Source organism: Alligator mississippiensis, chromosome 2 (assembly GCF_030867095.1).
Source record: "Alligator mississippiensis isolate rAllMis1 chromosome 2, rAllMis1, whole genome shotgun sequence".
Lineage (NCBI taxonomy): Eukaryota > Metazoa > Chordata > Crocodylia > Alligatoridae > Alligator > Alligator mississippiensis.
In genome coordinates, this window is record NC_081825.1 from 131,101,303 (window position 1) to 131,128,926 (window position 27,624).

Sequence of the window (27,624 nt, forward strand, 5' to 3'; positions counted from 1 at the left end):
TTCACTGTCCGAGCCCCCGAGGTTTGGAATAGACTGCCACCGGAGGCGGTTCAAGCACCCACTTTGAATACCTTCAAGACACATTTGGATGCTTATCTTGCTGGGATCCTAAGATCCTTGCTGACTTCCTGCCCCTGGGGGAGGGGGCTGGACTCGATGATGCTCCCGGGTCCCTTCCAGCCCAAATGTCTATGAAATCTATTCAAGAAGCACTATATACTATACTGTATGCAGTCAGCTCACACTGAACTCAGTGAAAGTGTTTCCACATATTTTTATAGCAATTCCTTAAGTGCTCAGAACTATAAAGGATCAGGCCACCTTCAGTTAAATCTGACCCATGCACATGCACCCCACTGACTTCAAAGGAGTCTGTGTGTATACAGAGTTCTGCCTGCATAGGATCACTTGTAGGAGCTTAGCCTAAACATGGAGTTATGAGTCTAATTTTCAGCAACTGTTTTTGAAAATAATGGCTAGTTATTTCAATGATCTCCCATAACTAAAAGAAACATGGACTTGTATATTTTGTGCAAGTAATTTAAATACATCACCCTGTGTAGTGCAATATGTAGAGTTCCAGCTATGCTTACTCACATGTGAAGTTATGTTCAGCTCATGTATTTTATTTATTTACACGGATTTACAGCAAGTAAAGTACAAGATTTTTCACTGAATGCTAAGGGTGCCCTGACAATTTAAAAAATACATGAAAACAAAGAGATCTCTCAGTTCTCCCAGATCAGTTCAAATATAACATAGTTATGACTGACGTTAATCAGACCTATGCCCTGTCCTCAGAGTTCTACCTTGTCCCATCCCTTCCAATGCTGACAAACACCCATACCTCCCTTAAACAAGGGGGAAAAAAAGGGTTTTTGCAGTTAGTGTCTGAGGAGAAAATGAATTTCCAAGGCTGAGAACCTTCAAAAGTTTGTCAAATGGAATGAAAAACATTTTTTTAAACCTTGTTACAAAATGTTTTTTCCATAAAACATTCAGACAACAGGCTGACTGTCCATACCTATACATATTGATACTTTGTAGCTGTTATGATCAATGTTTTTTTCCAAAAATCATTTCATATCAGTTCTGAAACTGATATCCTTACAAAGTATAAAGTATATCTAAAAGACCAAGCAATTACATAATACTTCCACACATTCAGAAAGAAACTTTAACTATCTCTCTTTTAGGCTTATTATCATAGTCATTGTTGCAGATTTATTGACTGTGTAAATAGCCTATTTTAGCACTCTAAATTTTACTTTACTGACAGAAGGGATGCATCTACACCTGCAAATAAGCATGCCTAAATTTAATGTGCTTTAAGCTAATGTGCATTAAGCGATTTCTGGCAGGTGTCTACTCATACAAGGACTTGGGACTACAGCTACTCCCGAATTCCAGCTTGGAACTAAAGTTAGTCCCAATTCTCTCCAATGCTGCCATGTGTCAGCACTTGGCAGCCATGTTGAAGCCAGACCCAGCTGCCAGGATTTGGCAACCATCTTGGAAACTCTGATCCCTGGCCAGACCCTTCCCCCAGGAGCCATGTGCCCAGTGCAGGGGCAGCACACGCCAGTTCCCTCTTTGCCCACCCTGCCTCCCCATGCCAGGGCTGCTCCAGGTCCTTCCCCTATCCCTGCCATCAATGACCTGAGCCCCACTGTTTCATCCGGGCCCCTGCAGCAACCACCAGTGCCCCTTGCTTCTGCTGGCCATGGTGCTGGACCTGCTGGCCCCCCCAGCCTCATCCCCCCTCATCCCCCCCAGCCCAGGCCCCAGGACAGCTGTGCACCCACCAGTGGTGACCATGGCACCGGCTGTGGGAGGCCCTCCCTGACCCCCTCTTCCTGCAGTCCCTGCTCCACCCTGCCTGCCCCACTGCCCACACACTCCCTACCTCCTGCCCACCTCCAGCACTACTTTCAGGACATGCATGTGGTTGAAACAAAAACAAATTATTATCCTCACAATACTCATCCTCATCCCTCACCCCTCAACAAATAGAACCCCCTCCACCTCAACCAACAGAGCCCTTCCACCACCCTCCCCACCCACCAAAAATAAAAAACCTGCTTACAAGTGGGAAATTATACACAAGGGGGAAACTATTTACAATATTTTGGGTCTTCAAGACCAGAGTGGGAACCTGCAGGGGGGCCTAGAGGGCAGAGCCCCAGGGCAGGTGCCCAGCACCCCAGCCCCTGGATGTTCCCCTGCAGGTCCAGGGGCTGCAGTGACCCCAGTGGGTGGCGGCCTCATGCACGAGTAGGTTTTCAGCCATGTGGTGCAGGGGAGAGAGGCAGGTCCAGGCCCAGGCAGGTGGCGGCAGGCCTGGGACGGGGGCTGAGCCAGGGGTTCTGGTGGGCAGGAGGTGCCCAAGGACCTCCTCCCAGGGCCAGGTGTGGGCCTGCTGCAGTGCGGAAGGCAGAACCCAGGGGCCCTGTGGGGCCATGGGCAGAGGCCAAGCAGTAGGGGACATGGACATGGCCTCCAGGGCCAGGAGGATGTTGTCCGTGGCCTGGCCATTGGCATCCCCCTGCTGCTGGAGTAGCTCTTGGTGCTCCTGCTCCAGGGCCTCCACTTGGACCCAGTGGCCCCCCTAGTGGCTAGGCTCTACATGTGCGTTAATGTGCATTAACTAATTGCGCCTAAATTTGATACCTATATTTGCAGGTATTAAATTTAGCCATGATTCGCCTAAGTTAATGCTCATTACAGGTTAGCCTAAACTAGGTTAAGCCTTAGCCTAAATTAGCCTAAATTGACTTATGATTAGCCTAAGATTACGAGCACACATGTAGGCACACACCCGTAACGCGCCTTAACTTAGGCTAACGCGCATTAACATGTCTCATGTAGATGTGCCCAAGGAGTATAAAATAACTTTTATCCTAATTATAATACAACCAGTAATATTGTACTTATTCTCAACAAAAAATACTGGGGAAATCTTTTGAGTAAAGAATTTCTTCAAGGTTTCTAAATAAGATGTCTTTAAGCAGAATTCTTCTGCCAAGTTAAAAGGGGTAGTAGCTGTTGTGACTATTTTCAGTTATACTGTTAATCAGTTAGTGAAGGGTTTATTTACATTGCAAAATAGACTTATTCAGCTGTCCTAGGTTTTCTCAGCTAAATGTCAACAGGTTTTCACAGTGATTTCACAAAGCACCTGAGGAATAAAAATTTACATGATATTATATCGTATATATATATATATCTTATGCAAGCTAGTCATTTTTTTTTTAGTCACATTAAACTAGCTTCTAGGGGAGATACATATTCTGAAAAGGAGACATTTTTTTTCAACATGAGTAACAGCCATTGCCTAGTCCCTTTTGTTAAAAGTGTAGCATTTGTGGATGGAGAGGCTCTGGGGGCAGAGAAAACTTGTGAATGACCCCTGTTTAAAACTTACCTCAGATGAAGTGAGGAAAGTCCACAACAAACAGAGCTCCGTGAGATGCTTCCAGAGCCATTGCTCCCTCTTCATTGGCGGTGGGCTGATCCAGGAAACTACCTCCGGCCCCAGAAAGGGGCAGCCAGGGGATAGTGAGCAGCATCCCAGGAGGGAAAATGCTGAAGGGCTCTCTGGCTGGGATCTCTCAGCAGAGAAGGTCTGCGGCAATCGGTGACAGTGGTTGGAGGACCACCCACTGAGCCAGGGACCATCACTGGAACACTGTGACCAGAGTGCCTGGAGAAGAGGGAAGCTCAAAAAGGCAAGTAGTATGTGGCTTGTGGTCACGAACCAACCATAAGTGGGCATTTTACTTCCAAAATTCATTTTTCTATTATTTCCAGGATTATTTCAGTGGAGCCATCAAGGGGTTTCTTTTTTTTCCCCTGGGGACATGAGTAAGCTTAAAGGTATTTATTTTTCTTTTAGTCCCTCTCAGACTTATTGACGAGGGCACTGATAGAAGAACAGAGGGGAATTCCTTCTGAGGACATTGTATGTCTGCTTAATTGATTCTCAAGGTGACAAGACTGTCAAAATAAGTGCACAGAGGAAAGAATACTCATATGATAACAGATAGTTAGAACTGATAGATGAAAGGACACCTATACATGGAGTGATGGTGATCACGTTGTGAACTAGTGAGAAGTGACGTTACAGAAGCTAGTTGAATGTTGCAATAATATTTAATAGCCCTGCTGGGGTGACCAGTATCCATGCTCCAGAAGGAAGTGGTTGTGCCTCTGGTGCAGAGTGCTGTGGAGTGTACTGGATGAGGTAAGGGTGGGATGGAGGGGAGGTGGAGCCCCACAAAGATAACACCCCCCCCCCCCAGTAAACCTGAGTCTAGTCGCCCCATTGGGACCAGCTTCCTAACTTGCATAAGATCAGTCATGGCAGGTGAGCATAAAAGAAGAACTAAACTCGAGGGGGAAAGAATTTGACATTGACAGGCAGCTGAGTAAGGGAGTAACAGTGTTCCCCAGTCTGACATCACCCACTAGAAGGACGCTAGGTCAAAGAGGACCCAGACCTTATAACACCTATCCTTGATAAGCATCTAAATATCTAATCCAGTCTTCATGAACAGTTGAGCATATTGTAATTCTAACAAGGGAATACCACACATGGAAAACAAAATTCTGAATCAGCTGCAGAATGCTAGTCCTTCATTTCCAATAAAGAAGAGGTTCAAATATAAGTAATAACTTTTTGGTATTATATGCCCTTTAGGCAATCAGGTTAGCAGAACTACTTATTTTCATGTCTGAAGATGGTGGTGGAGACTGTAGGGAGCCTATTATATCCCTTTATCTTTGAACTATTTCTGCACAGTTCCACATCTCTCTATGTACGTAAATATATAGAGGATAAATAATAGCTAAGCTCCACCTCCATGGACTTTGTGATTTACATTAGAAAAGCTGCAAACAGCCTTCATTGAATCTTTTACTCAATTTTAGGGACCTATTTTAGGGACCCTTCAGAACAAGATTCAATCCAAATGTGAACTGGAACAAGAAAATCATAGTAATTTATTAGCTATCAAATGGTCACTATGGGCGCATCCAGATGAATGCTGACGTGTGGTATGTGCTACCACAGACCTATCTGCAGTGCCACACATGCTGCACATGTAGGCATTCCCCGTGCTGCTACTTTGCAGTACAGGGGGAGGGTTGCCCCTGGGAGATCCCAGGATCAAAAAAACCCAGACCTAAAAAAAGCAGGGCAGTGCAGGTGGTGGCAGTGCATGCTGCCCAAAACTGGAAACTGGCCAGCCAGAGCTGTACTCTCCGTGCCAGCCAAGCTCCCTGATTCAGGATCACCATGGCTGCAGCTCCTGGAAGACCCCAGGACCCTAGGTAAGGCTGCTGGTGCCAGCACAGTTGCTGGCCCCAGCCTCCCCTACCCCACTCAGGGTAATGTGCCACATACTAGAGCACATGTGGCATGGGCATTCCCTGGGGACAAGTAGCAGTGTACCCAAGGAAACACGTTCCCGTTTGTGGGAGCACACCACATGGATGCATGCACCCATACTAATTTTCTGACACTTAGCCAACTTAACTTTTTTAAGTCGACTTAACTGTTAGAGCATACACATGTATGTGCAGCAGAGTCAACTTAAATGTGGTACACGATAATACACCTTTGAGGTGTATTATTTTGAGTCACATTAGTTAAGCCAACTTAGCTCACAAGATGCTTCCATCATATCAAAGAGCTGTGTGTGTGTACGCTTCAACATGGCGTGTCAACTTAGTTAAGATTCATAGATGTTAGGGTCGGAAGGGACCTCAACAGATCATCGAGTCCGACCCCCTGCATAAGCAGGAAAGAGTGCTGGGTCTAGATGACCCCAGCCAGATGCTTATCTAACCTCCTCTTAAAGACCCCCAGGGTAGGGGAGAGCACCACCTCCCTTGGGAGCCCGTTCCAGACCCTGGCCACTCGAACTGTGAAGAAGTTCTTCCTAATGTCCAGTCTAAATCTGCTCTCTGCTAGCTTGTGGCCATTATTTCTTGTAACCCCTGGGGGCGCCTTGGTGAATAAATACTCACCAATTCCCTTCTGTGCCCCGGTGATGAACTTATAGGCAGCCACAAGGTCGCCTCTCAGCCTTCTCTTGCGGAGGCTGAAAAGGTCCAGTTTCTCTAGTCTCTCGTCGTAGGGCTTGGTCTGCAGGCCCTTAACCATACGAGTGGCCCTTCTCTGGACCCTCTCCAGGTTATCTGCATCTCTCTTGAATTGAGGCGCCCAGAATTGCACGCAGTACTCCACCTGTGGTCTGACCAGCGCCCGATAGAGGGGAAGTATCACCTCCTTGGACCTATTCGTCATGCATCTGCTGATGCACGATAAAGTGCCATTGGCTTTTCTGATGCCTTCGTCACACTGCCGACTCATGTTCATCTTAGGGTCCACTAGGACTCCAAGATCCCTTTCCACCTCTGTGCCACCCAGCAGGTCATTTCCTAGGCTGTAGGTGTGCTGGACATTTTTCCTCCCTAGGTGCAGCACTTTGCACTTCTCCTTGTTGAACTGCATTCTGTGGTTTTCTGCCCACTTGTCCAACCTATCCAGGTCTGTCTGCAGCTGTTCCCTGCCCTCCGGCGTGTCCACTTCTCCCCATAGCTTTGTGTCATCTGCAAACTTGGACAGAGTACATTTCACTCCCTCGTCCAAGTCACTGATGAAGACATTAAAGAGTATCGGTCCAAGGACCGAGCCCTGCGGGACCCCACTGCCCACACCCTTCCAGGTCGAAACCGACCCATCCACCATGACTCTCTGGGTGCGACCCTCCAGCCAATTCGCCACCCACCGGACTGTGTAGTCATCCAAGTCACAGCCTCTTAACTTGTTCACCAGTATGGGGTGGGATACCATATCGAAGGCCTTCCCGAAGTCTAAGTATATGACATCCACCCCTCCTCCTGTGTCCAGGCGTTTCGTAACCTGGTGATAAAAAGAGACTAGATTGGTCAGGCACGATCTGCCTGCCACGAACCCGTGCTGGTTTCCCCTCAGCATAATTTGTCCTGCTGGGCTCTCACATATGTGAGCCTTGATAATTTTTTCAAAGACTTTGCCAAGCATGGAGGTGAGACTGACTGGCCTGTAGTTGCCCGGGTCCTCCTTCCTCCCCTTCTTGAAAATGGGGACCACATTGGCCCTTTTCCAATCCTCTGGGACTTGGCCCATGCGCCACAAGCGTTCGAATATTCCTGCCAGTGGCTCTGCAATGATGTCGGCCAGTGCCTTCAACACCCTCGGATGGAGCTCATCTGGGCCCGCCGACTTAAAGGCATCCAGTTCTTCCAAGTGACTCTGCACCATCTCAGGGCCTACGCATGGAAGTCTGGCGCCTTGCTGCTGCCTATCTACAACCCCAGTAAGAGACTTGTCGTGCCCCTCGCTTAGGAACACTGAGGCAAAGAACTCGTTGAGGAGTTCAGCCTTGTCCCCCCTGTCCGTCACCAATTGTTTCTGCCCATTTAGCAGGGGTCCTATTCCTCCCTGGGCCTTCCTTTTACTCCCTATATATCTAAAAAACAATTTTGTGTTGTCCTTTACTTGGGATGCCATCCTCAACTCCATGGTAGCTTTGGCCAGTCTAACTGCCTCCCTACAAGCACGAGCAGAGGAGGTATATTCGTCTTTGGTGATCTCTCCCTGTTTCCACTTTTTATGTGCTCCCCTTTTGGCCCTTAGGCTGCCCTGGATTTCTGCGGTCAGCCAGGGAAGCCTCCTGGCCCCTTTCCCTCTTTTACCCCGCATGGGGATCATCTCGCTTTGTGCCTGAAGGATCATTTCCTTAAGGTATAGCCACCCTTCCTGGGCTCCTATCTCTTCAAAACTCCTACTCTGCAGTGCGTCCTTGACTAATCGCCTGAGTTAATTGAAATCAGCTTTCCTAAAGTCTAGCACTTTCACCCTACTAGTTACCTTACCCACTCGACGTCTTATGGTGAATTCTATTATTAGGTGATCACTGTCCCCCAGATGGCTACCGATCTGTAGGTCCCCTACTGTGTCATCCCCCGTTGCCAATACCAGATCCAGTATGGCATTCCCCCTAGTGGGACCATGCACCTCCTGTGTCAGGTGGAGGTCCTGTACACAGGTTAGAAACCTGCGTGAGCGGTGGGACTTTGCTGTCTGTGTCTCCCAGCAGATATCTGGCTAGTTTAGGTCCCCCATGACTACCGCCTCTTTAGCTTTTATGGTCTCCGTGAGCTGCCTCAGGAGCCCCGCATCTATTTCTTCCCCTTGATGTGGTGGTCTGTAGCAGACCCCTACCGCCAAATCCCTTTCTCCTTGCCCCCCATGTAGCCTAACCCACAATCCTTCTGCTTCCTCAACCTTGGATTCCATCTTGATGAGGGTTGACGTATATTGCTCATTGACATAGAGCACAACCCCTCCCCCTTTTTTCCCCACCCTGTCCTTTCTGTACAGCCTATAACCCTCAATATGTACCGCCTTATTTGCCTTAAGTTGCCTTAAGTTGCCTTAGTTAACTTGCATTATTGTAAGTCGACTTAGTACATGTGTACGCACCCTTTAGTTCTCCACTAAGTTCAACTGGTAAAAATAAGATGAATGGCTGAGTATTTTAATATTAATCCAGATTTGAGGTGGTGCTGGTGATATTACTTAATTCCCAGGCAGGTAAGGATGCCCAGGACCTCATGGGACAGATCTTTTGAGCTGTCACCGTTACCTTAAGCATTTTCAACATCCGTTTGTCCAGAAAGGCAAGAGTATCTATTTTGAAATATTGTTAACCACTATTTTTAAAAAGTCAAGCAATAAATAGCACGCATAGATCTTCATGTTTCACTTGCTCAATTATTTTGTTATGAGAAAAAGTTTTTTTTCAAATATGTTTGTATTGCAAATAATTCATGAAACTTCCTCTTGACTAAATGATGCATCTTAGATGTCAACAATCTGGTCTGGTCTGAACTCAGCTGTTACTGTCTTTCTCACTGCACACAGCCTTTTGGACCCTAATAACATAATGATTAATCACTTGGCAAGGTTTGTTGGACAGTAACACAGGGTTTATTTCTAGGTACTTGCTCTTCTTACTTTCTAATTGGCAGTGAAAATTCTGGAACATTCTGCTAAAGCAGGGGCAGGGAAAATTCAGCCCGCAGGCTGGATCTGGCCTACCAGGCACTTTCATTTGGCCTGCGGTGCCCACCAACTAATTGTATCCAGCCCAGCCCTTCCACCCACAAGGGTGGGAGTGAGGCACTGGGCACGGCTGCTGATGCAGCCACTGGGGGACTTGCTTGCCTTCCCCGGCATCCCACTTGCTCTGGGCAGCAGGTAGTGAAGTGGTGGGGACAGGGGAAGTGGTAGTAGCTGCAGCTAGGCAGGAGCACAGAGCATGGGGCTGAGGCTGGCAGCAGCATAGAGCCCGCACCCAGGGGAGAGGCAGCAGTGTGGAACTCGGGTGGGCAGAGGGTAGGTGTGAGGGAGGGTGAGGGGGAAGTGGGAACCCCCCTACACTTCTCTCATTGTGCACTTCCCCAGCAGGCGGTGGCAGCTACAGCAGCAGCAGCAGGCAGGGGTGCTGGTGCCCAGCGGCATGGGACTCTGGCCAGTGCTGCACATTGTAGCAAGCAGCACAGCCTGGCCAGGCCATCTCCATCACCAGCGCTCCTCACCAGGCACAGGCAGCCCCTGTGCTTGCACGCCACAGGAGGAAAGCTCCACACTGGAGCTGGCTGCCTGCACCGCTCCCTGCCATGCAGGTCTTGGGAGTCCACAGAGAAGCAGGGGCCAGGGCTCCCCTCTGCTTCCAGCGGACTCCCGGGACCTGTGCAGCAGAGAGAGGTGTAGGCAGCCAGCTCCAGTGCATGGAGCTTCTCTGGAGTGGTTCACAAGTGCAGGGGCTCATAAGTGCATGCACAGAGGGAAGCACCAGCAATAGAGGTGGCCTGGCTAGGCTGCACTCTTTGCTGCAGTGTGCAGTGTTAGTTGGAGCCACGTGCTGCTGGGCACCAGCATCTGCACCAGGCACGAGCACCCCTACCTGCTGCTGCTGCACTAAGGGGGGTGAGGGGATCCCCTGAACCCCCCACTCTCCCTCACACCCCACAAATGCCACACAGTCATGCTACCCCCACAACTCCCCATGTATACAACCAACAACATATCCTATGCCTCCCACACTCACAGCCACACCCCTCACAACCCCCCCACACACCCACACTCCAGCATACACACACAGCCGACACACACATACCCCACCATATACACACCTCCAACCACACATTACCACACAATAGACAAGACTAAGAATGTATTTTGAGTTATTATGCAATCACTTCTATATACAAAAACAAATCATGCAAATGATGACAATATTTTTTGGTAATAAAATTAAAATATGTTATAGTAGGTATTTGACTTTTAGTGTATGATTTGTTTTTTTTCTGGTTCTAAGATGGCAACCCGCCCCCACCTCACAAAAGGAGTATTTCTGGGAGGAAGGGGAGGGACTTCTGGTGGCAGAGGTCAGGGTTAGGGGTGGGACTTGCAGTCCCAAGAGGGCAATCAGGGGGCAAGACAACTCTCAAGAGGCAGGGCTACCCATGTGGCCCTTGAAAGCTCACCAAACCTCATTAAGTGGCCCTCTACCCAAAATAATTCCCCGCCCCTGTGCAGAAGTGTCTCCTCCTGTGCAATTGTTAGCTGTTTCTCCAAAATGTCTAGCTACCACCTATCTTATTTTATCCTTGAGTATCTCTTCTGTACAGAGCATACACAAATGTATATTCCTTTTCCCCGTTTTGCCCCATTTGTCACTTTTGCTCTTGTCATCTTATTACATATGAAGTTGTTCACATATTCCATCTAGAAGACATTCCATTGATGAGCACATCCTCATGCAAACCTCCAACTGCTGTTTCTGCCTTCACAACTCAAATCCTAAATGTGCCTTAACCTTTAGAATATAAGCATTCAACATGAACTTGAGCTCACTTGTTTTCCTCCTTCCAAGTTTGGAAATATTTCTAAGACTACCTGTATCTGAAACAAACTGTTTTAATCATCTGCCAAAATTGCTCTGCTTTCATCTTCTCTTCATGAGTAATTTAAATCCCTCATTTATGGTCTGTATAAATCCCAGCTCTTTAAAATTCAGTTTAACCAAATGCAGCTGCTAACTCATGCACCTGTCAAAAGGTAACATGTTACTCATGCTCAGAAACCCTTCCTGGGTGCCTGTTCACTTCAGAATACAGAACCAAAGCTTCTTCCTATTTTTTAGATCCTCTATAACAATGGTTTACAACCTTTTCAGACTCACAGCACCCCTTAATACAGTGATTCCCAACCTTTGTTATACTGCGGACTGGCAAACTCACTCAAAGAATTTTGGTGGACGAGGTATAGAAACAATCTAATTTACATTTTTTTATTTAAATTTTACATGGGGATAGGGGGTTGCAAAGATCGGAGGCAGTTCTCCTCTATGTCATTCAGAACTTCATTGCCCCTTTTTCAGAGAAGCACTATTTCCAAAAAAACAATCCATTGAAGTTTGCTTGATCATCTCTTAGCTGTTACATTTGATATGGAAGGGCTCTGGGGGCTGGGCTCCAGGGACTGGGGGCTCAAGTAGTTTTTTCTTCCGTGCTCCCTGTTGCAGGCCACAGACCCAAGAGGGAAGACTGTGTGGAAGAAATAAACAGACGCCTCCGACAATGGTGCTACCATGAGGGCTTCGGTTTCATAGATTTCATAGACATTAGGGCTAGAAGGGACCTCGGAAGATCATCGAGTCCAGCCCCCTGCCCGAAGGGCAGGAAGTCAGCTGGGGTCATAGGATCCCAGCAAGATAAGTATCCACTTTACTCTTGAAGGTGTTCAATGTAGGTGCTTGAACCACCTCTGACGGCAGGCTATTCCAGACCTTGGGGGCTCGGACAGTAAAGAAATTCTTCCTTGTGTCCAGCCAGAAACAGTCTCGCACTAGTTTATAACCGTTCAACCTCGTCATCCCTTGGGGTGCTCTGGTGAACACATGTTCCCCCACATACTGATGGTCACCCCTGATAAACTTATAGGTGGCCATCAGGTCACCCCTGAGCCTGCACTTTTCCAGGCTAAAGAGCCTCCTAGATCTCAGCCTGTTTTCCTGACCTCTGATCATGCGCACAGCTCTTCTTTGGACTCTCTCAAGCTTCTCCACATCCTTTTTGAATTGTGGGGCCCAAAACTGGATGCAGTACTCCAGCTGCGGCCTCGCCAAGGCCGAGTACAAGGGGAGAATGACATCCCAGGATTTGCCTGAGAAGCATCTATGGACGCAAGCCAGCATTTTGCTCGCTTTACTAGCCACAGCATCACATTGAAGGCTCATGTTCATCTTGTGGTCAATCATGACCCCCAAGTCTCTCTCTTCCGTAGTACTAGCCAGCATAGCACTGCCGAGCCTATAAGGATGCTGCAGGTTTTTCCTGCCAAGGTGGAGAACCTTGCATTTTTCAGTGTTAAACACTATCAGGTTCTCATCCGCCCATTTGCTGAGCCTGTCCAGGTCAGCCTGGATCGCCCTCCTGTCTTCAGGTGTGGATGCTTTGCCCCAGAGTTTGGTGTCATCGGTGAACTTGGCCAGTCCGCTTCTGACTCCAATGTCCACATCATTAATGAAGATGTTGAACAATATGGGTCCAAGGACAGAGCCTTGGGGGACCCCACTGGTCACAGGGCACCATGACAATTGACTTCGGTCAATTACCACCCTCTGGGTCCAACCACGGAGCCAATTTCCCAGCCAGCAGATCATGGTGGACCCAAGGCCACAATTGGCCAGTTTCACCAAGAGGTGATCATGTGATACCAGATCAAAGGCTTTTTTGAAGTCAAGATATATGACATCAATCTCTTCTCCCTTGTCCAGGTGATAGGTCACCTGGTCATAAAAGGAAATGAGATTGGTCAAGCAAGACCTACCCGCTACAAACCTGTGCTGGCTATCCCTCAGGAAGTTGGCGTTGGCCAGTCCATTAAGGATGGCTGCTTTAATAAACTTTTCTAAGATCTTCCCTGGGATAGAAGTCAGGCTGATGGGCCTATAGTTTGCCGGATCCACTTTTCTCCCTTTCTTGACCACAGCACACACTTCAGGGAGAGAGGACTCCTGAGATGAGATGGCACCCACCTCACGTGGAGAGGTAAGTCCCTGTTCTCAGCCAGGATGGCTGATCTACTGGACAGGGCTTTAAACTGACTTTGCTGGGGTTGGGGAAACTCCAAGTGGAGCATACCTGGGGACTGGCACACAGGAAAGCTCCTACATGGAACACTAAGATAACAGTTTTTGAAAATGCTAACCAAACAGTTGTCCCACAGTATCTCAGGAAATCGAGGGTGTCAGCTGGAGGCCTCAGCTGTCTGTACATCAATGCTAGAAGCATGGGGAACAAGCAGGAAGAACTATCCCTCCTGCTCTCTAGTGGGCAATATGACCTGGTAGGGATCATGGAAACTTGGTGGGACTCCTTGCATGATTGGACTGTAGCCATAGAGGGCTACACCCTGCACAGAAGGGACCGAGTAGGGAGAAAAAGCAGAGAGGTAGCTCTCTATGTGAGAGAGCAGTACACCTTTCTGGAGGCTGACATTGGCTCCAAAGATAAGCAGTTTGAAACCCTCTGGGTCAAGCTTCAAGGGGGGAGCAAGGTGAGAGAGACCTAGCTGTGGGCGTTTACTACAGGCCACCAAACCAAGGGGAGGAGCTTGATCTGGAGTTCTCTCAAGAACTGACAGAGGCCTCCTGTGCAAGGGACTTGGTTGTGATGGGCAACTTCAATTACTTGGACATATAGTGGGAGGAACATTCAGCTAGGTTGGATTGGTCACGTAGCTTCTTAACTGTCTCCTAATCGAGGAGCTCTTTCTGACCCAAGAAGTGCAAGAGCCAACCAGAGGGAACCCTCTCTTAGACTTGGTCTTGGCCAAAGGAGATGATCTGGTGTGTGGCTTGAACATTAAGGGTAGCCTGGGTGACAGCGAGCATGAGCTCATCAGGTTCATTGTCTGCCACAAGGCTGACAAATCAACTAGCAAGATTGAAGTCCTAGACTTCAAAAATGCTGACTTCAACAGGCTCAGGGCATTAGTAGGGGAGGTGATGTGGAACCAGGGACAGAAGGTGAATGGGGTGCACAAAGATTGATCGTTCCTCAAGGACACGATCCTTGAAGCACAAAAGAAAACTGTTCCCATGAAGAGGAAAGGTAGCAGAAGGGCTGGCAAGCCCTCCTGACTCAATAGAGACATTGTGGTCCTCTTGAAAAAGAAAAAAGAGGCATACACACTGTAGAAGCTAGGGACAGTCCTCAAGGAGGACTATACAACAGTGGTCCGTAATTATAGGGAATTGATTAGGAAAGCTAAGGTGGTGACTGAGTTTAAGTTAGCCAAGGGAGTCCAGGACAATAAGAAGTACTTCTCTGGGTATGAAGGGAGCAGAAGGAAAATAAATGGAAGCATGGGGTCCCTGCTTAACACCTAGGGACAGCTGGTAATGGACACTCAGGAAAAAACTGAACTCCTGAATGTCCACTTTGCTTCAGTACTTTACTGGACCAAGGGGAAAGACAAGTGAGATAAGGATCACAGGGGCATGGTGAGAATGATAGCCTTCCCACTGTGGATGCTGAGCTGGTGCACAACCAACTAGAAAAGCCAGACATTTATAAGTCAGCAGGACCAGATGGACTCCACCCAGGAGTGCTGATGGAGCTGGCTGAGGTCATCGCGGAACCCCTGGTAAAGCTCTTTCAGAAATCATGGCACACAGGAGAGATCCCTAAGGATTGGAAGAGGGCCAGCATTGTGCCCTTCTTCAAGAAGGGGAAGAAGGAAGACCCAGGCAACTATAGGCCAATCAGCCTAACCTCCATCGCAGGGAAAATCCTGGAAAAACTCATTAAAGAATATATGTGCAATACGTTCGTTAAAGGTAAGATTCTGAATGACAGCCAGCATGGATTCATCATGGGTAGGTCTCGTCTTACCCATCTCATCTTCTACGAACAGGTCTCCCACCACCTGGACACAGGCGAGAAGGTTGACATTATATACCTAGACTTCCAAAAGGCTTTTGATCTAGTATCTCACAATATCCTTGTGGAAAAATTGGAATATTGTGGGCTTAACTGCTCAACAGTTCAGTGGGTGGAAAACTGGCTGCATGGTAGGACCCAGAGAGTTCTCATGAACGGATCTGTGCCATCCTGGCGAGAAGTGGCCAGTGGCGTCCCTCAGAGGGTCCGTGCTTGGACTGGTGCTTTTCAACATCTTTATCAATGATTTGGATGTGGGGGTGAAAAGCTCGCTGGCTAAGTTTGCAGATGACACCAAGTTATAGGGGAGCATGGTCATGCCAGAAGATAGGTTGCAGATACAGGCAGACCTGGACAGGCTGGAGAGTTGGGCGAATCGGAACCAGATGAAGTTCAATGCAGAAGTGTAAGGTGCTCCATCTGGGGGCAAACAATCCCCAACATACCTACAGGCTCAGTGGCAACAATTTGACTCGCACCGCGGCCGAAAGGTACCTAAAGGTAGTGATCGACCATTGCATGAACATGAGCCGGCAGTGCGATGCTATGGCCAGCAGGGCAAACAACAGGCTGGCATGCATTAACTGTTGCATCTCATGCAAAACTAAGGAAGTGATATTCCCACTGTACTCCGCACTAGCGAGACCTCAGGTGGAGTACTGTGTCCAGTTCTGGGCACCGCACTTCATCAAGGACATGGAAAAACTTGAGAGGGTCCAGAGAAGAGCCACCCATATAATCAGGGACTTGCAAGACAAGCCATATGAGGAAAGGCTGAGGGACTTGGGCCTCTTCAGCCTACAGAAGAGAACACTGAGAGGGGACTTGGTAGCAGCTTACTGCTAAATCAGAGGAGTTATATCAAGAACTCAGTGAACACCTGATCACCCGGGCACCCCTAGCGAAGATCAGGAGCAATGGATACAAACTCCTGGAAGGCCGCTTCAGTCTCATTTCCAGGAAAAACTGTTTCACAGTCAGGGTGTCCAGACTGTGGAATAAACTCCCTCTAGTGGTGGTGCAATCGCCTACCCTGGAAATCTTCAACAGGAGACTAGACAATCACCTCGCTGGGGTCACTTGACCCCAGTTATCTTTTCCTGCCTAGTGCAGGGGGACTGGACCCGATGATCTGCAAGGTGCCTTCCAGCCCCTAACAATCTATGAATCTATGACTGGCCATAGTTACCATGATCCAATTTCAAAAGCTAAGGTCACAGTCATTGGCCAAGCAAAGACATTCTTGTCCAGTCAATCAGCATGGTGTGGGCATGGCCGGGCATAGAATTGTTGCTCGCAGTGTTTATAGCTCGTGCCATGACCCAGAAGCCAACCCTTCACGGCCCAGTACCGGGCCACAGCTGGTGATTGGGAATCTCTGTCTTAATAAACTCAAAGCACCCCTCCACAAATCTTGTGAACTGAGCAGCAACCCATTTCAAAAAATTATTTATTACAGTGCTTACTTCCTTGCAGATGGAAGCAGCAGTCTGGTGGGACAGCAGTGGTGATGGGGAAAAGGCGAGGCAGGGATTTAACCTGAGCCTGCACTTATCTGCTTACCTCATTGCACCTGGTTTATCTCTTCATACCTCATAGCACCCTTCAGAGGATCTTGCGAAACCTCTGAGCGCCCTAACACCCTGGTTGAGAGTCACTGGTCTACAGAATTCTCCATGCTTCTGATTCTCTGTATGGGCCTATTCCCTATGTCTTGTAATGCCAGACTTCTTTATCCAGAGACAAACGCTGGGTAAACGAATACGTTCCCATACAAATCCTGTTAGCTGAAATAGGTTCTTCCCCATTCCCCTGGGCCAAATTTGCTGTTCCTTTTGGTTAACAACTCCTACTCCTTTCTCTATAAACTACCAATTTCTACTCCCTGGCACCTAGCCATGGCACCCCCATCTCCTCCCTAGTACATCTACAGGGACAAGTAACAACACATTATTTTCACAAATTCAATACAATGTTAACTATTTCCTTTATTCACAGAAATGTTCACCTAGCTAACCTCTGTGATTTTATCTACCTTATGAAATGGACCTATTCAAAACTTCAACTTTGTATTATTGCCCAAAGGTAGATGAAATGCTTAACTTACTACACAATGGGCATGTCTACACAAGACACTACTGCACCATTGCTCATTTCTACAGCGCTGTAGCCTTGCCGGGCACGAACTGTGACAGTGACACTACTGCGCAGTAGAATCTAAAAATAACCATGCGGCGATGGGCCCGGTGCATTAATGCCAGTTACTGCACAGTCATTTAGTACTTGGTTAAACACTTAATTAAGTAACAACTGCAGAGTCCCCCACACACGTAAACATGTCCAATGGGTGTGTCCACATGTGAAATTAATGCAACTGAATAAACTTCAGAGTAGTTTGCACCAGAGTTTATTGCTCTCGGATGCGCTTTTTACACACGCACCAGGACTGCAGCATGTTGAGTCAGGGTGCAAGATCCCCAGCTGGCAGGGGGCCCCAGGGGTCAGGCAGCCCAGGGCTACTCTGACCCAGTTCAATGTGCTGAGGAGAATCTGGCTGGGGCACACCAGTGCTTCAGTGTAGGGCTAGCCAGCAGGCAGCCCCTGCACAGAAGCACCCTTGTGCCTCAGCCAGCCCCATCAGCTTCTACATGCGCATTGCTGCAGAGTAAATAACTCCACCACAGGCTAGTACTAGTGTCTGGTAGTACTATCCTATGGCAGAGTTAGTTAATTTACTCTGTTCTAATAGCACTGCACATGTAGATGGTGACATTTTATTACAGAGCTAATTAGTCAACTCCGCAGTAAAGATGTAGATGCACCCAATGATTATTAGTTGATAAAAACCCATATCCTATCAAGAAATATACTTTCAATATACAGTCACCAGCATACATATTACAGAATAGTGTGTAAAAAGTAATGTTATTGTATAATGTTATTTGCTGACCAATAGGGTTAGAAACACAGACTTAAACATTTTATATACATTTTTCAGAAATCTTAATTGTGACAACTGGACTTTAATTTAGAGATAGCTTGATATGCATTCCTACCAGCATAATGTTTTAAAGATGCTGTCAAACATCTTATACCAGCTTCACTTGCAATAATTTAGCTTCAGTGATCATCTGAAGCAGCAAAGATTTCATTATTTTATATAATGCTATTATCTAAAGGCTGATTCTTATTTCAAACATCATTTGCACTTACATATAGCATTAATGATACCCTCTGACAACATTAAAGTACACAAATTTTTAAGGGGCCTATAATCTTGCATACACACGCACTGCATCTGCAAATCAAATAGAGTCCATTATCCACCGCTCAGTTTGCACTTACAAATTTGGTAATTGTGCATCAGGATAATAAACAGCAAACAAAAGAACTATTAGTGGGGAGATCTATGTTTGGCAATAACTATTGTGGGATGGGGCTCTAAAATGTGCATACCTATTTAGACCCCAGTTCAGGAATGCCTCCCTTTTCAGCAAAGCATATGTGCATAACCCTAAACCTGGGGTGTCAAACTTGTTTGCCCCTTCTGGGCCAGATGTGAACCACAGGGCTCCTTGAGGATAGGATCCAAACCACGGGGATCTTAGGCAGGGCAAGTAGCATCAGGAAACCATGAAAGATAATGCAGCCATTTTCCTTCTAGGAGCCCCACAGGCCATATTTTTGATATCTCTGAAGTGTAAACATATTCCTAAATCCTAACTGGAATCAACGGAACTTAAAAACTTAATAGAACGATTTAAGTGCAAGTTTACATGCTATCCCAAAATGAACAAACAACATTGGAATTTTTCCCTGGAAAAAAAGGAAAAGCTTATATTTTTATTTTTGTAAATCTTCAGCTTTAGATATTACATGGCTTTAAGTTGCTTCATGGCAATACAGTATCTTAAGAAAAGTCTCTTTCCCATCTCAAATATCTGCTTTTGAGATGTGATTGGCTGAATCACCTTAGAGATCAAATAATCATTGAATATAAAATTCTGACTGTTAAAGCAGGTTAGTTCAAATATAATCATACTTGGTAGCTCTAGAAAATTTGGACAAAATTCTGATCTCATCTTCATCAACGTAACACCCACTAATCTCCATTAAATTATTCTTAATTCATCAATGAAACTGAGAACAGAATCAAACCCCCTGGATTCCTCAGCTTTTAAGTATGGTATTGAAAGTACATAAGATTGTCAGACAGGAAAAACATTGCTTGAGGCCTAGAAAGATGAAGAGCACATGATTATTTGAATGCCAAACTTATATCCACCATTAGATTTGTATTTAAGACTGGTACAGGTCCACACATTTCATCCCAGCCACCCCCCATGTTAATACATGAACACTTCCTTTTAAAGTTTATTTGTGTAATTCTCGTGTGAATTTACAATTTAGAGGCCATGCCTCCAATTCATAGGCTTGGCAAAATTATTTCAAGAAATATGTTCAGCTAACCTTTGAGCTGGCACCTCAGCCTGGCTATTCTCTGCCTTAAGACGTAGAAAGCTGCAAAACAAATGTCCAAAAAAAGAAATTCCAGTTTTTTTTGTCCTGTAAGGAGGATGGACTTGGCTTGGGATTTTAGAAACTTGTTACATTCCTGGAGACATACACACATTCAACATTCAGAGTTTTTCTGAAATAAAAAAAAAAATCTGGGACACATTTAGAAATGGAAATAGCTTATGTTATTATTTAATTAGGAAAGTTAAGAAATACAGTCTGAGGTACAAGAGTGACTGAACATAATGATGTTATGCTATTCTTATTCAATCAGTCCGTAAATTAAAACTAGAAATGTAGAATAGCCCCTTCATCCTGTTGTAAGCTATCCTATTACAGGTCTCATCAACTTGGAAGTTTTCTTAAAGAAGCAGTATCCATTCCCATAAATATAAATGAATTCATGTAGATTTATTTTTTAACCCTGCTTCTTTCATATAGCTAACATAGAGTTAGCATCTGGATGCTAACTTTTATATAATTAAAATTATATGTATTTTAAGCTTCTGACCATCTGTGACAAATAAAGATGTTGACCATTTTTACAGCATATGAATTTTGAGTAACATCTAATCTAAAACTAATGATTGCACATCTTATCTACTTGTGCAACCTTATTAAGCCCAATAGCCAACCATAGCTAATCAGGATGCAAACACAAGATCCAAGTTGTATGCCCAAATTAAAAAAAAGTATGTTTGCCAATAAAATAAAAGATTAAATAGCTCAGATTATTTTGCTATATGATTTTGCTCTAATGACTGAAGCTCTCGTTTCTTGGTTTCCTACTCTTAACATGATATGAAAGTTTATGGGATTCAGGATAACTTCACTAGCACTGATATAAATCAGTGTAAAATTAGAAAGGAAGTAGTCCTTAAGGACTTGTTTCAAAGCCCAGTGAAGTCAAAGGAAGGCTTCCCATTGACTTCAAGGAGCTTTGGGACAGACTCTGAGAATCCAGAGGCTGTCAGTGTTCAAATGCTACAAAGGAAAATTCTAAATACATTATAAGCGCATCTTCTGTGAAAGGCTAGATTACAAAATCCTTGGGTGTAATGTGAAAGGAGAAGGATACTGTTTCTTCAACATCACTTACAACATTTAATATGAAAACATCATGCTTACAAGTTGAAAAAATAATTGAATAAAAATAACACTTCACTATTTTCTTGCAAAGCAACATGAAAAGAGTTATGCAGTTCTATATAAGTATCTGTTCCTTCCAGAATATTCAAAAATGCGCAAATATATTTGTCACTCTACAAAAAGCAGGCATGGGGCTTATAAATACAAGGTGCTTAGCAAATCTAACGTATTAAATTAGGCCCCGATTCTGCAGCCATTACAGTTAATGGTCAAGCTCCTTGTGAATGTGATGGTGCCTCTATTAGTAGGCCAATATCCCTCAAGCCTGTATTTCAAAGGCTCATGAGTGACACAAATTATGGATTTATTTTTAGTTCTGAGTGGTGTATGTTTGACTATACAGAACTGCATTTCCATTTAAAGTATTGTTATGTCCAAGAAAGGAATTTTAAACAACTTGAGGCCAATTCTCTCATCCATATGTGAGATTTATATGGGTAACTCTCACCAGCAGTGATGAGAGCTACACAAAACACCTCTCAACTAGCAATGAGAGTATAAACCCCTGGTTTAGTTAATAGTCTAGAAACACATATATTTTATCTCATAATGACAGGAGCAGCAGCACCTACCATACAGCTTCTTCACAGATGTTGTGAAAGGCAGTAGCATGCAAAACCTCCAGCAAAGCAATTGGTTACAGCTGCATTTATGGCATCCTCCATGTATGCTTATGCAAGCCCCACACCCTGCTAAATAGGTCATCGAAAAAACACCTTTGATAATATACCTTTCACTAGGTTTAGCTAAACGTAACATGTCAGGTTTTAAATGTTTTTTATTATACATTACCGACGCTGGTTTGTGCAGTGATTTTTTGACTAATCCTTTTTCACTAATGCAGTGAATATTGAACGGTTTAATTCCTTGACTGCCCTGGTGCTGTACCATTAACCTGTAATCACAATGGCTTCAGTGGAAGATGGAAGGAAATTAGAACACGGACATCTAGTGGTTATGCTCTCTCTGGAAGCTGCTCTTACACCTTGTTAGGGAAAGATGATTAGAATAGTTTATGGCTGATGGACAGACACCATTAAAAATACATTCTTCTCCATAAAGGCTTTTCAGGAAATACCGGATAGATTTCCTTAATGTCTGAGAAGAACTACATTGCTGGATGTTGATGGTGATAGATTTTGTTTAAAAAAAAATCTGCAGGAGGATTCTGTTTCAGTTAAACACCTCCTGTATGTCATATCTGTCTTTCTGTCTAATGATATGAACACAAATGGCCAAATTGTCAGAGGAACTAAATCAGCAGAGCTCCACTGATTTCAAGGAGCTATACCAATTAATTACAAGAGAGGATCTGGCAGTAGAACTACAACAACTTACAGCAGCTGGGGATCCAACCTTCCAGTTTGCACATACTTGACAATAGGTTACAAAAAGGTTTGCTCTTGCCACTGTCCCTAGCAAAGGAGTTGTCCAAATTGCATTCGGAATGAACATTCTTTTTCCATAGCTATATTATGGCTGTTCTTTAAAAATACAGTTGCATTTTGATCTATACTTTAAAATCTTTTATTCTCAAAAAAACTTATTTACTTAAAATGTTGAAGGACCAGATCCAGGTCGATTTTATAGGTACCTCCACTTAGGTATCACAGTGTCATTAAAATGTAGGCTCCTTGCCCCAAAAGACTGGTTCATATCAGAAAAGTTAGATGCCTAGTCAGTAAATAAAATAATCCAGAATACCTAGCTGCTGAACAAGGAGGTGCCTACAGTTGGTCAATAGGAAATGAGAGGCCCAGGGGTGTTCCTGAACTCCTGTTCCTGATCAAGCTAAGTCACCTGACTCAGAGCTGAACATTACACATGCCTTTGTCATCTCAACTTTCATGGTACCCACAGTTCACCTCCCCTGCTCAAGGCACTGGCATCAGCATGAAGTACAGCACACCCATCTTTTCCCCAATATTCTAGTGGTTCTCAATCTTGTTAGACTTAAGGCACTCCTCAGAATATGCCAGCTCTTAGCTTTCATTCATTTTTGGCTGCGGAAAAATAATAGTGCAATCCTCCTGTTGCAAAGAACTCAGAAAAACCACAAAAGGTCAGGAAGTTTTTGACACTATAGATTCCTATTTGGAATCTCTGGATTAATTTTTTTGCACACCTAACAGAGATAATATTTTGCGACACCCCAGGACACATTTAAAAGGGTCTCAAGGCACCCCAGGGTGCCATCTTACCCTGGTTGAGAATCACCTGGTTAGAGAATTCACCCAAGGAGGCAGTCAGGTTCTAAGCCCTCTTTGGTCTCAACACTTCAAACCTCCAGGTCCCAAGAGAGGACCCTCACTTTTTTTTGTATGATGTGGGCTACTGGCCTTTGTAAGGGGAGGAGAGGCTCCCTCTTCGCTCTCTCCTGTTGAAGCCTGGACCACTGAATGGCAAAGAATGCAAGATTCATGCAATCAGACAGCAGATGCCATGAAGACATAGATTCTAATTCCTGCTGCCCAGCTTATTTCTTTTTTAAACTAGTGGCTGTCTAATATAAAATGCAAAAACAGTTCTGGAAGTAAAAACCAGAACCCAGGACTCCCCAATCCCACAGGAAGGTCCTCCTCACTTCCAAGTCACACTTTTGTCTTGCACTCTCTTCTTCTGACACAAGGAGTCTTGCATGCTTGCCTGTCAGGTGGTCCAGGAGTAAAGGGGACCCACACTCAGAATAGCTAATAATCTGGTGGAAAGTGGGAGATGTGGATTCGACTCCTCTCAGACTGAGGAAGACTTAAAACCCAGGTTTTGCATTTTTGAGTGCATGCTCTAACCACGGGACTATTGAGCCAAAGTAGCTTCCACCTCCTCTTCCTCCTCCTCCTCCTTTTGCAATGACATGTATGCATGCTGGCAATGTCAAAAAGTGACAGAGGGCTCTTAGCCATCTGAGGAATCAGAGATTTAGATGGATATGACTTCCAGTACCTATCTGGATCGCAAGAGAGCTTTGGCAGGATTTAGCTGTCCAGGTGGCCAACCTGGATTGTTTTTGTGTATGTATAACAACCTAAGCTGAGATGTCTTGGATCTTTTCAAGACAAAATGGAGTTGCTGAATGAATTAATCTATGGGCCCTGGTGGCTTTGTACCTGTTGGCCCCAATGTTAAATTGCTTTTTGAGACTTAGGTGCCTAAACTTCACCCAAGTCCTGTTTAGGGGCATAAAAAATGTATTTGGATCCGGCCCTGTATCACAGCTGTTATATCACAGTTTACACATCAATGAAACAGATACTGATATGCTTAGGGTAGATTACCTACATAAATAAGCTTATAAATCAGCATGCAGAAAAGTCCACAAAAAGGTGCATCTTGGATAAGAAATACATGGACCTATGGAAATTATCTTCACTGGCCACCAAAAGAATTACAGAAATGTTTGCAATCTAAATCTAGCAATGTAGAAATGAATAATTCTGTCTAAAAGACTAATAGATCAAAGAAAGAATACCTCACCACAATGAGGAATCCTGCTTATAGTTGAGAGGGATTAGTAGAAACTAAAACAGCTCAAAACCAATGACACTCTGCATTATTAGATGGTAGAGACAGAACTGTTGCTCTCATATTGAAAAATAGACAGAGTCTTATTGGCCATATCATCCATATTATAAAACTATGCATGAAAACACTGTCTGCTTTGCCAACCCCAGTATAATGGTCTTCAGAATCAAGTAACAAATGCATGCACTGTATGCATGTGATATAACTGGCTAAAACACAGCATTGCTGATTTGAATAATAACAGGACATAACCTTGGCTGCAGTAAATGAGCATAGTCCCACTGATGTCAATGGAGCTTGGCCAATTCACAGCAGCGTCAAGCCTAACAGAGGCATGAAGAAGCAAAGTCCTCAGTTTCCCTCTCCTACAAAATATATAGGGAAATCAGTCCTAGCAAGAAAACAACTACCTCAAGACAGCATTCCCAGAACAATTCCAGCAAAGGAGTAGGCCTTATCCTAGGACCAAGAAGAGCTAAAGACCATTGGGACTTGCTGCCTCTCCAGTTCACTAACTATGAAGGGTTCTTCCTAGCTGTTGCAGCCTTTGCAATCTCCCTCTTTCCAGCCATTTACTATTCCAGAAGTGGGGAACAGTTCAGACTGTGTTTATGCTTCATTAACTTTCCAGGAGCCTTTCTAGGTGGAAGGGGCATGCATATGTGCATACAGACATGGGTGTGTTAGGAGACTAAGACAGTATTTACTACCCCCAGCCTCCCACTCTTTCCCATCCCTACCTAAACGCTTAAAACCCTTGAAGTGGCTTTAGATGAAACAAAAAGTTCAGCGTTCCAGAGGTGGTTGCCTTCCCCACAGGAAAACAAAGTATTATGCACATATAGGATTTCCTTTACACTACTTAACTTTTTTTGTGAACATCCTCGCTCTAAACAAAATACATAAAAAGTCACGAACTGCTCTGGAAAAGGAGAGTGAGAGAAAACATTTTTTTTCTGGGCTTCAGTTCTATGCAGCACTCAGACACCACAGCAATAAGTATTGTATAAAAACCCAAAACAGCTGCATATTTTCAAGCATCCATATATTGCACTTGTAACAAATATGATAACACTTACAGGCTTCCTCAAATAAAGAAATATTTCATGTGGCTCACCATATGGGCTGAGACTGCTGCATGAATATCACATAAATAAGGGTTGCAAGATTGGAAATGTACAGAATTATTTCAGTTTAGGAATTTTAGCAACTTTTAAGTGATCTGAAAACCAAACCAGGGCCCCAGTACTGCAGTTTATTCAGTACGGACCAATTTCTGTGTGTACACAGCGACAGAGGTCCACTGAAATCAGTGGGACTCTGCAAATGCAAGGTCTACCTGTGCAGAGCAGTTTGCAGGGTCAGAGCCTCAGTACCCATAATGTATGAGCGCTGTTACTGTTAGAGAAGTGCTTGACCTAGTGAAAACTACTAATTAAAAATTACATTGGCTATAACAAATTCAGTTGTTTCCAAGTTAGCTTTGCACGTTAGGTTTAATCTAGAACCCAAATCGACGTACCAGACCATTAATTCCAGAAACATTGTTTGATCCTCCACTATATCATATGGTTATAGTGCAAAGAGAGTATTACTAAATCTTAATTAGGTTGTTAAATAGATGTGGCTGGATTTGCAGTGTGCTGAGCAGCCCCAGATCCCAATGGACTCATCTGGAGCTGAAGTTATTTAGCACTCGTGGAAAACTGGCTTTATGCCAGAGCCTTACTCCTGCTTTAGCTGTCTCACTTGAATTTGGTCTTGGTGTTCATAAACTGCTGCTTATGAAACCTCAGGGGAAACATCCAAGATGCTTTGGAGCTCTCTAAATTATTTCTATTTGGATAACGTCCCCAAAAACACTAGCCAGTTTTGAAAGGAAGGTTTGGGAGTATAACCATAGGTCTACATCTCCTTGCTAATGGGAGACAAGTTATTTTTTTACTATTATACACAGCTGAAATGGCACGGGTGGCATTTATGACATTGCAAATTAAAATTTGTTCCAGTAAAGCATGACTGAGAAATAGCAAAGATAAGACACGGTTAGTGGAGGAAGACCTGCACATATTGTGGCTGGCCATTGCCAGGGCCAGGCCAGATTCCATTCTCACTGGGAGTTTCACCTTTGATGAGAGTGGGAGTGGGAGAATCATTTGCACACTTGCATTTTTGGAAGCTTTTCAATCGTTTCTCTCTATACAGTAAACACTCTAAAGGTTCCCAGTGAGGCCAGGAATGCCTCTTCCTGTGCCAGCCTAATCTCTCATATTGAAAAACTACCTCCCTAAAGGGGATTGTTAACGGCAGGTTGGCAATTTAGCTGCCAGTACCAGAATGATTCGCTTTCATTTAGTTTCACCTCCCACCATGAAACATAGGCTGGAATTTTCTAAAGGGCTCAACACCCAGATTCAAAGCCAGATTTCTCCCAGACCTCTCTCTCTCTCTCTCTCTCATTCTCTCTCTCAGAACCAAAATGATTTGCCAGAGTTTCAAAGAGCTCAGCATCTTTCTGATGAGAATCGTTTGAAAATCTGGTCACGAGAATCTCAACAGAACATGCTGGGTGCCAAGAATTTTTGAAAATCTTATTTTGAATCTTAAATAAGAGCTGTACTCTTCTGAAAACCTGACCCTAGTTATATGGGCTCTGAGCACTGAGTTCATCTTGGAGCTTGTTTGAAAAATTAAGTTGTGAGTGAAGAAGTTACAAAAATTATCTTGGAGTTAAGTATTTTTGTGGGTGGTAGCTTTTACTGGACCAACTGCATGGTTGAAACAGATTTGGATAAGCTTTCAAATGCAGTGCACGAGGAAGAATGCTCTACAGTCAAAAGCTTGTCTAAATCTACTTCCCAAAACCTTGCCTCTGGCATATATCCTGAAACATCAGAGCTACAGCATTACTCCCAGCTCAGAGTTAATTTTTTTAAAAGAAATATGGCAGGCAAGAAAGAAAGGAATTTTTACAGCTGCCATTTTGTCAAGTAGAGTTTGTGCTGCATCTTACAAAAAATAGACTCCGCACGTTCTCTCTCATGGAATCCTTACTTTTGTTCTTTCTTGTTTTTATGACCTCCCTTCACTCAAAAACATAACTTTAACTTGATTAATACAGCTACCCTGTGTACAAGAACATGTACATGAACAAGAAAACATAACAGTAATAAGGTAATCATTTTTCCAAAGGGTCTCCAAATGTACATGTAAAAGATCATTTCCTTCTTTTGATTCTGTCTCATTTTTCATAAAGGCAACTTGGATTAGCTGACTCTGCTTTGAATTTAAGAAAAATAATGTCACCTTGATCCATATTGGCAGCAAGGTAATCAATAGCCCTATTAAAATTAGCAATATAGGGAAAAA

The 27,624-nt window shown here is 44.6% G+C and overlaps 1 protein-coding gene across 4 annotated transcripts in view; it reads right to left on the minus strand.

Annotated features, from left to right (window-relative positions):
• The window catches only part of NPNT (nephronectin), an 86,966-nt gene that overhangs the window by 54,195 nt on the left and 5,147 nt on the right, over positions 1-27,624 (minus strand). For 3 of the 4 annotated variants that reach the window (XM_019500126.2, XM_019500125.2, XM_006275655.4), the window contains exon 3: positions 19,537-19,587. The exons of the other annotated variant lie outside the window; for it this stretch is intronic. In XM_019500126.2, the coding sequence (XP_019355671.1) occupies positions 19,537-19,587 (51 nt within the window). The remainder of the gene's footprint in view (positions 1-19,536; positions 19,588-27,624) is intronic. 4 annotated transcript variants of the gene reach the window in all.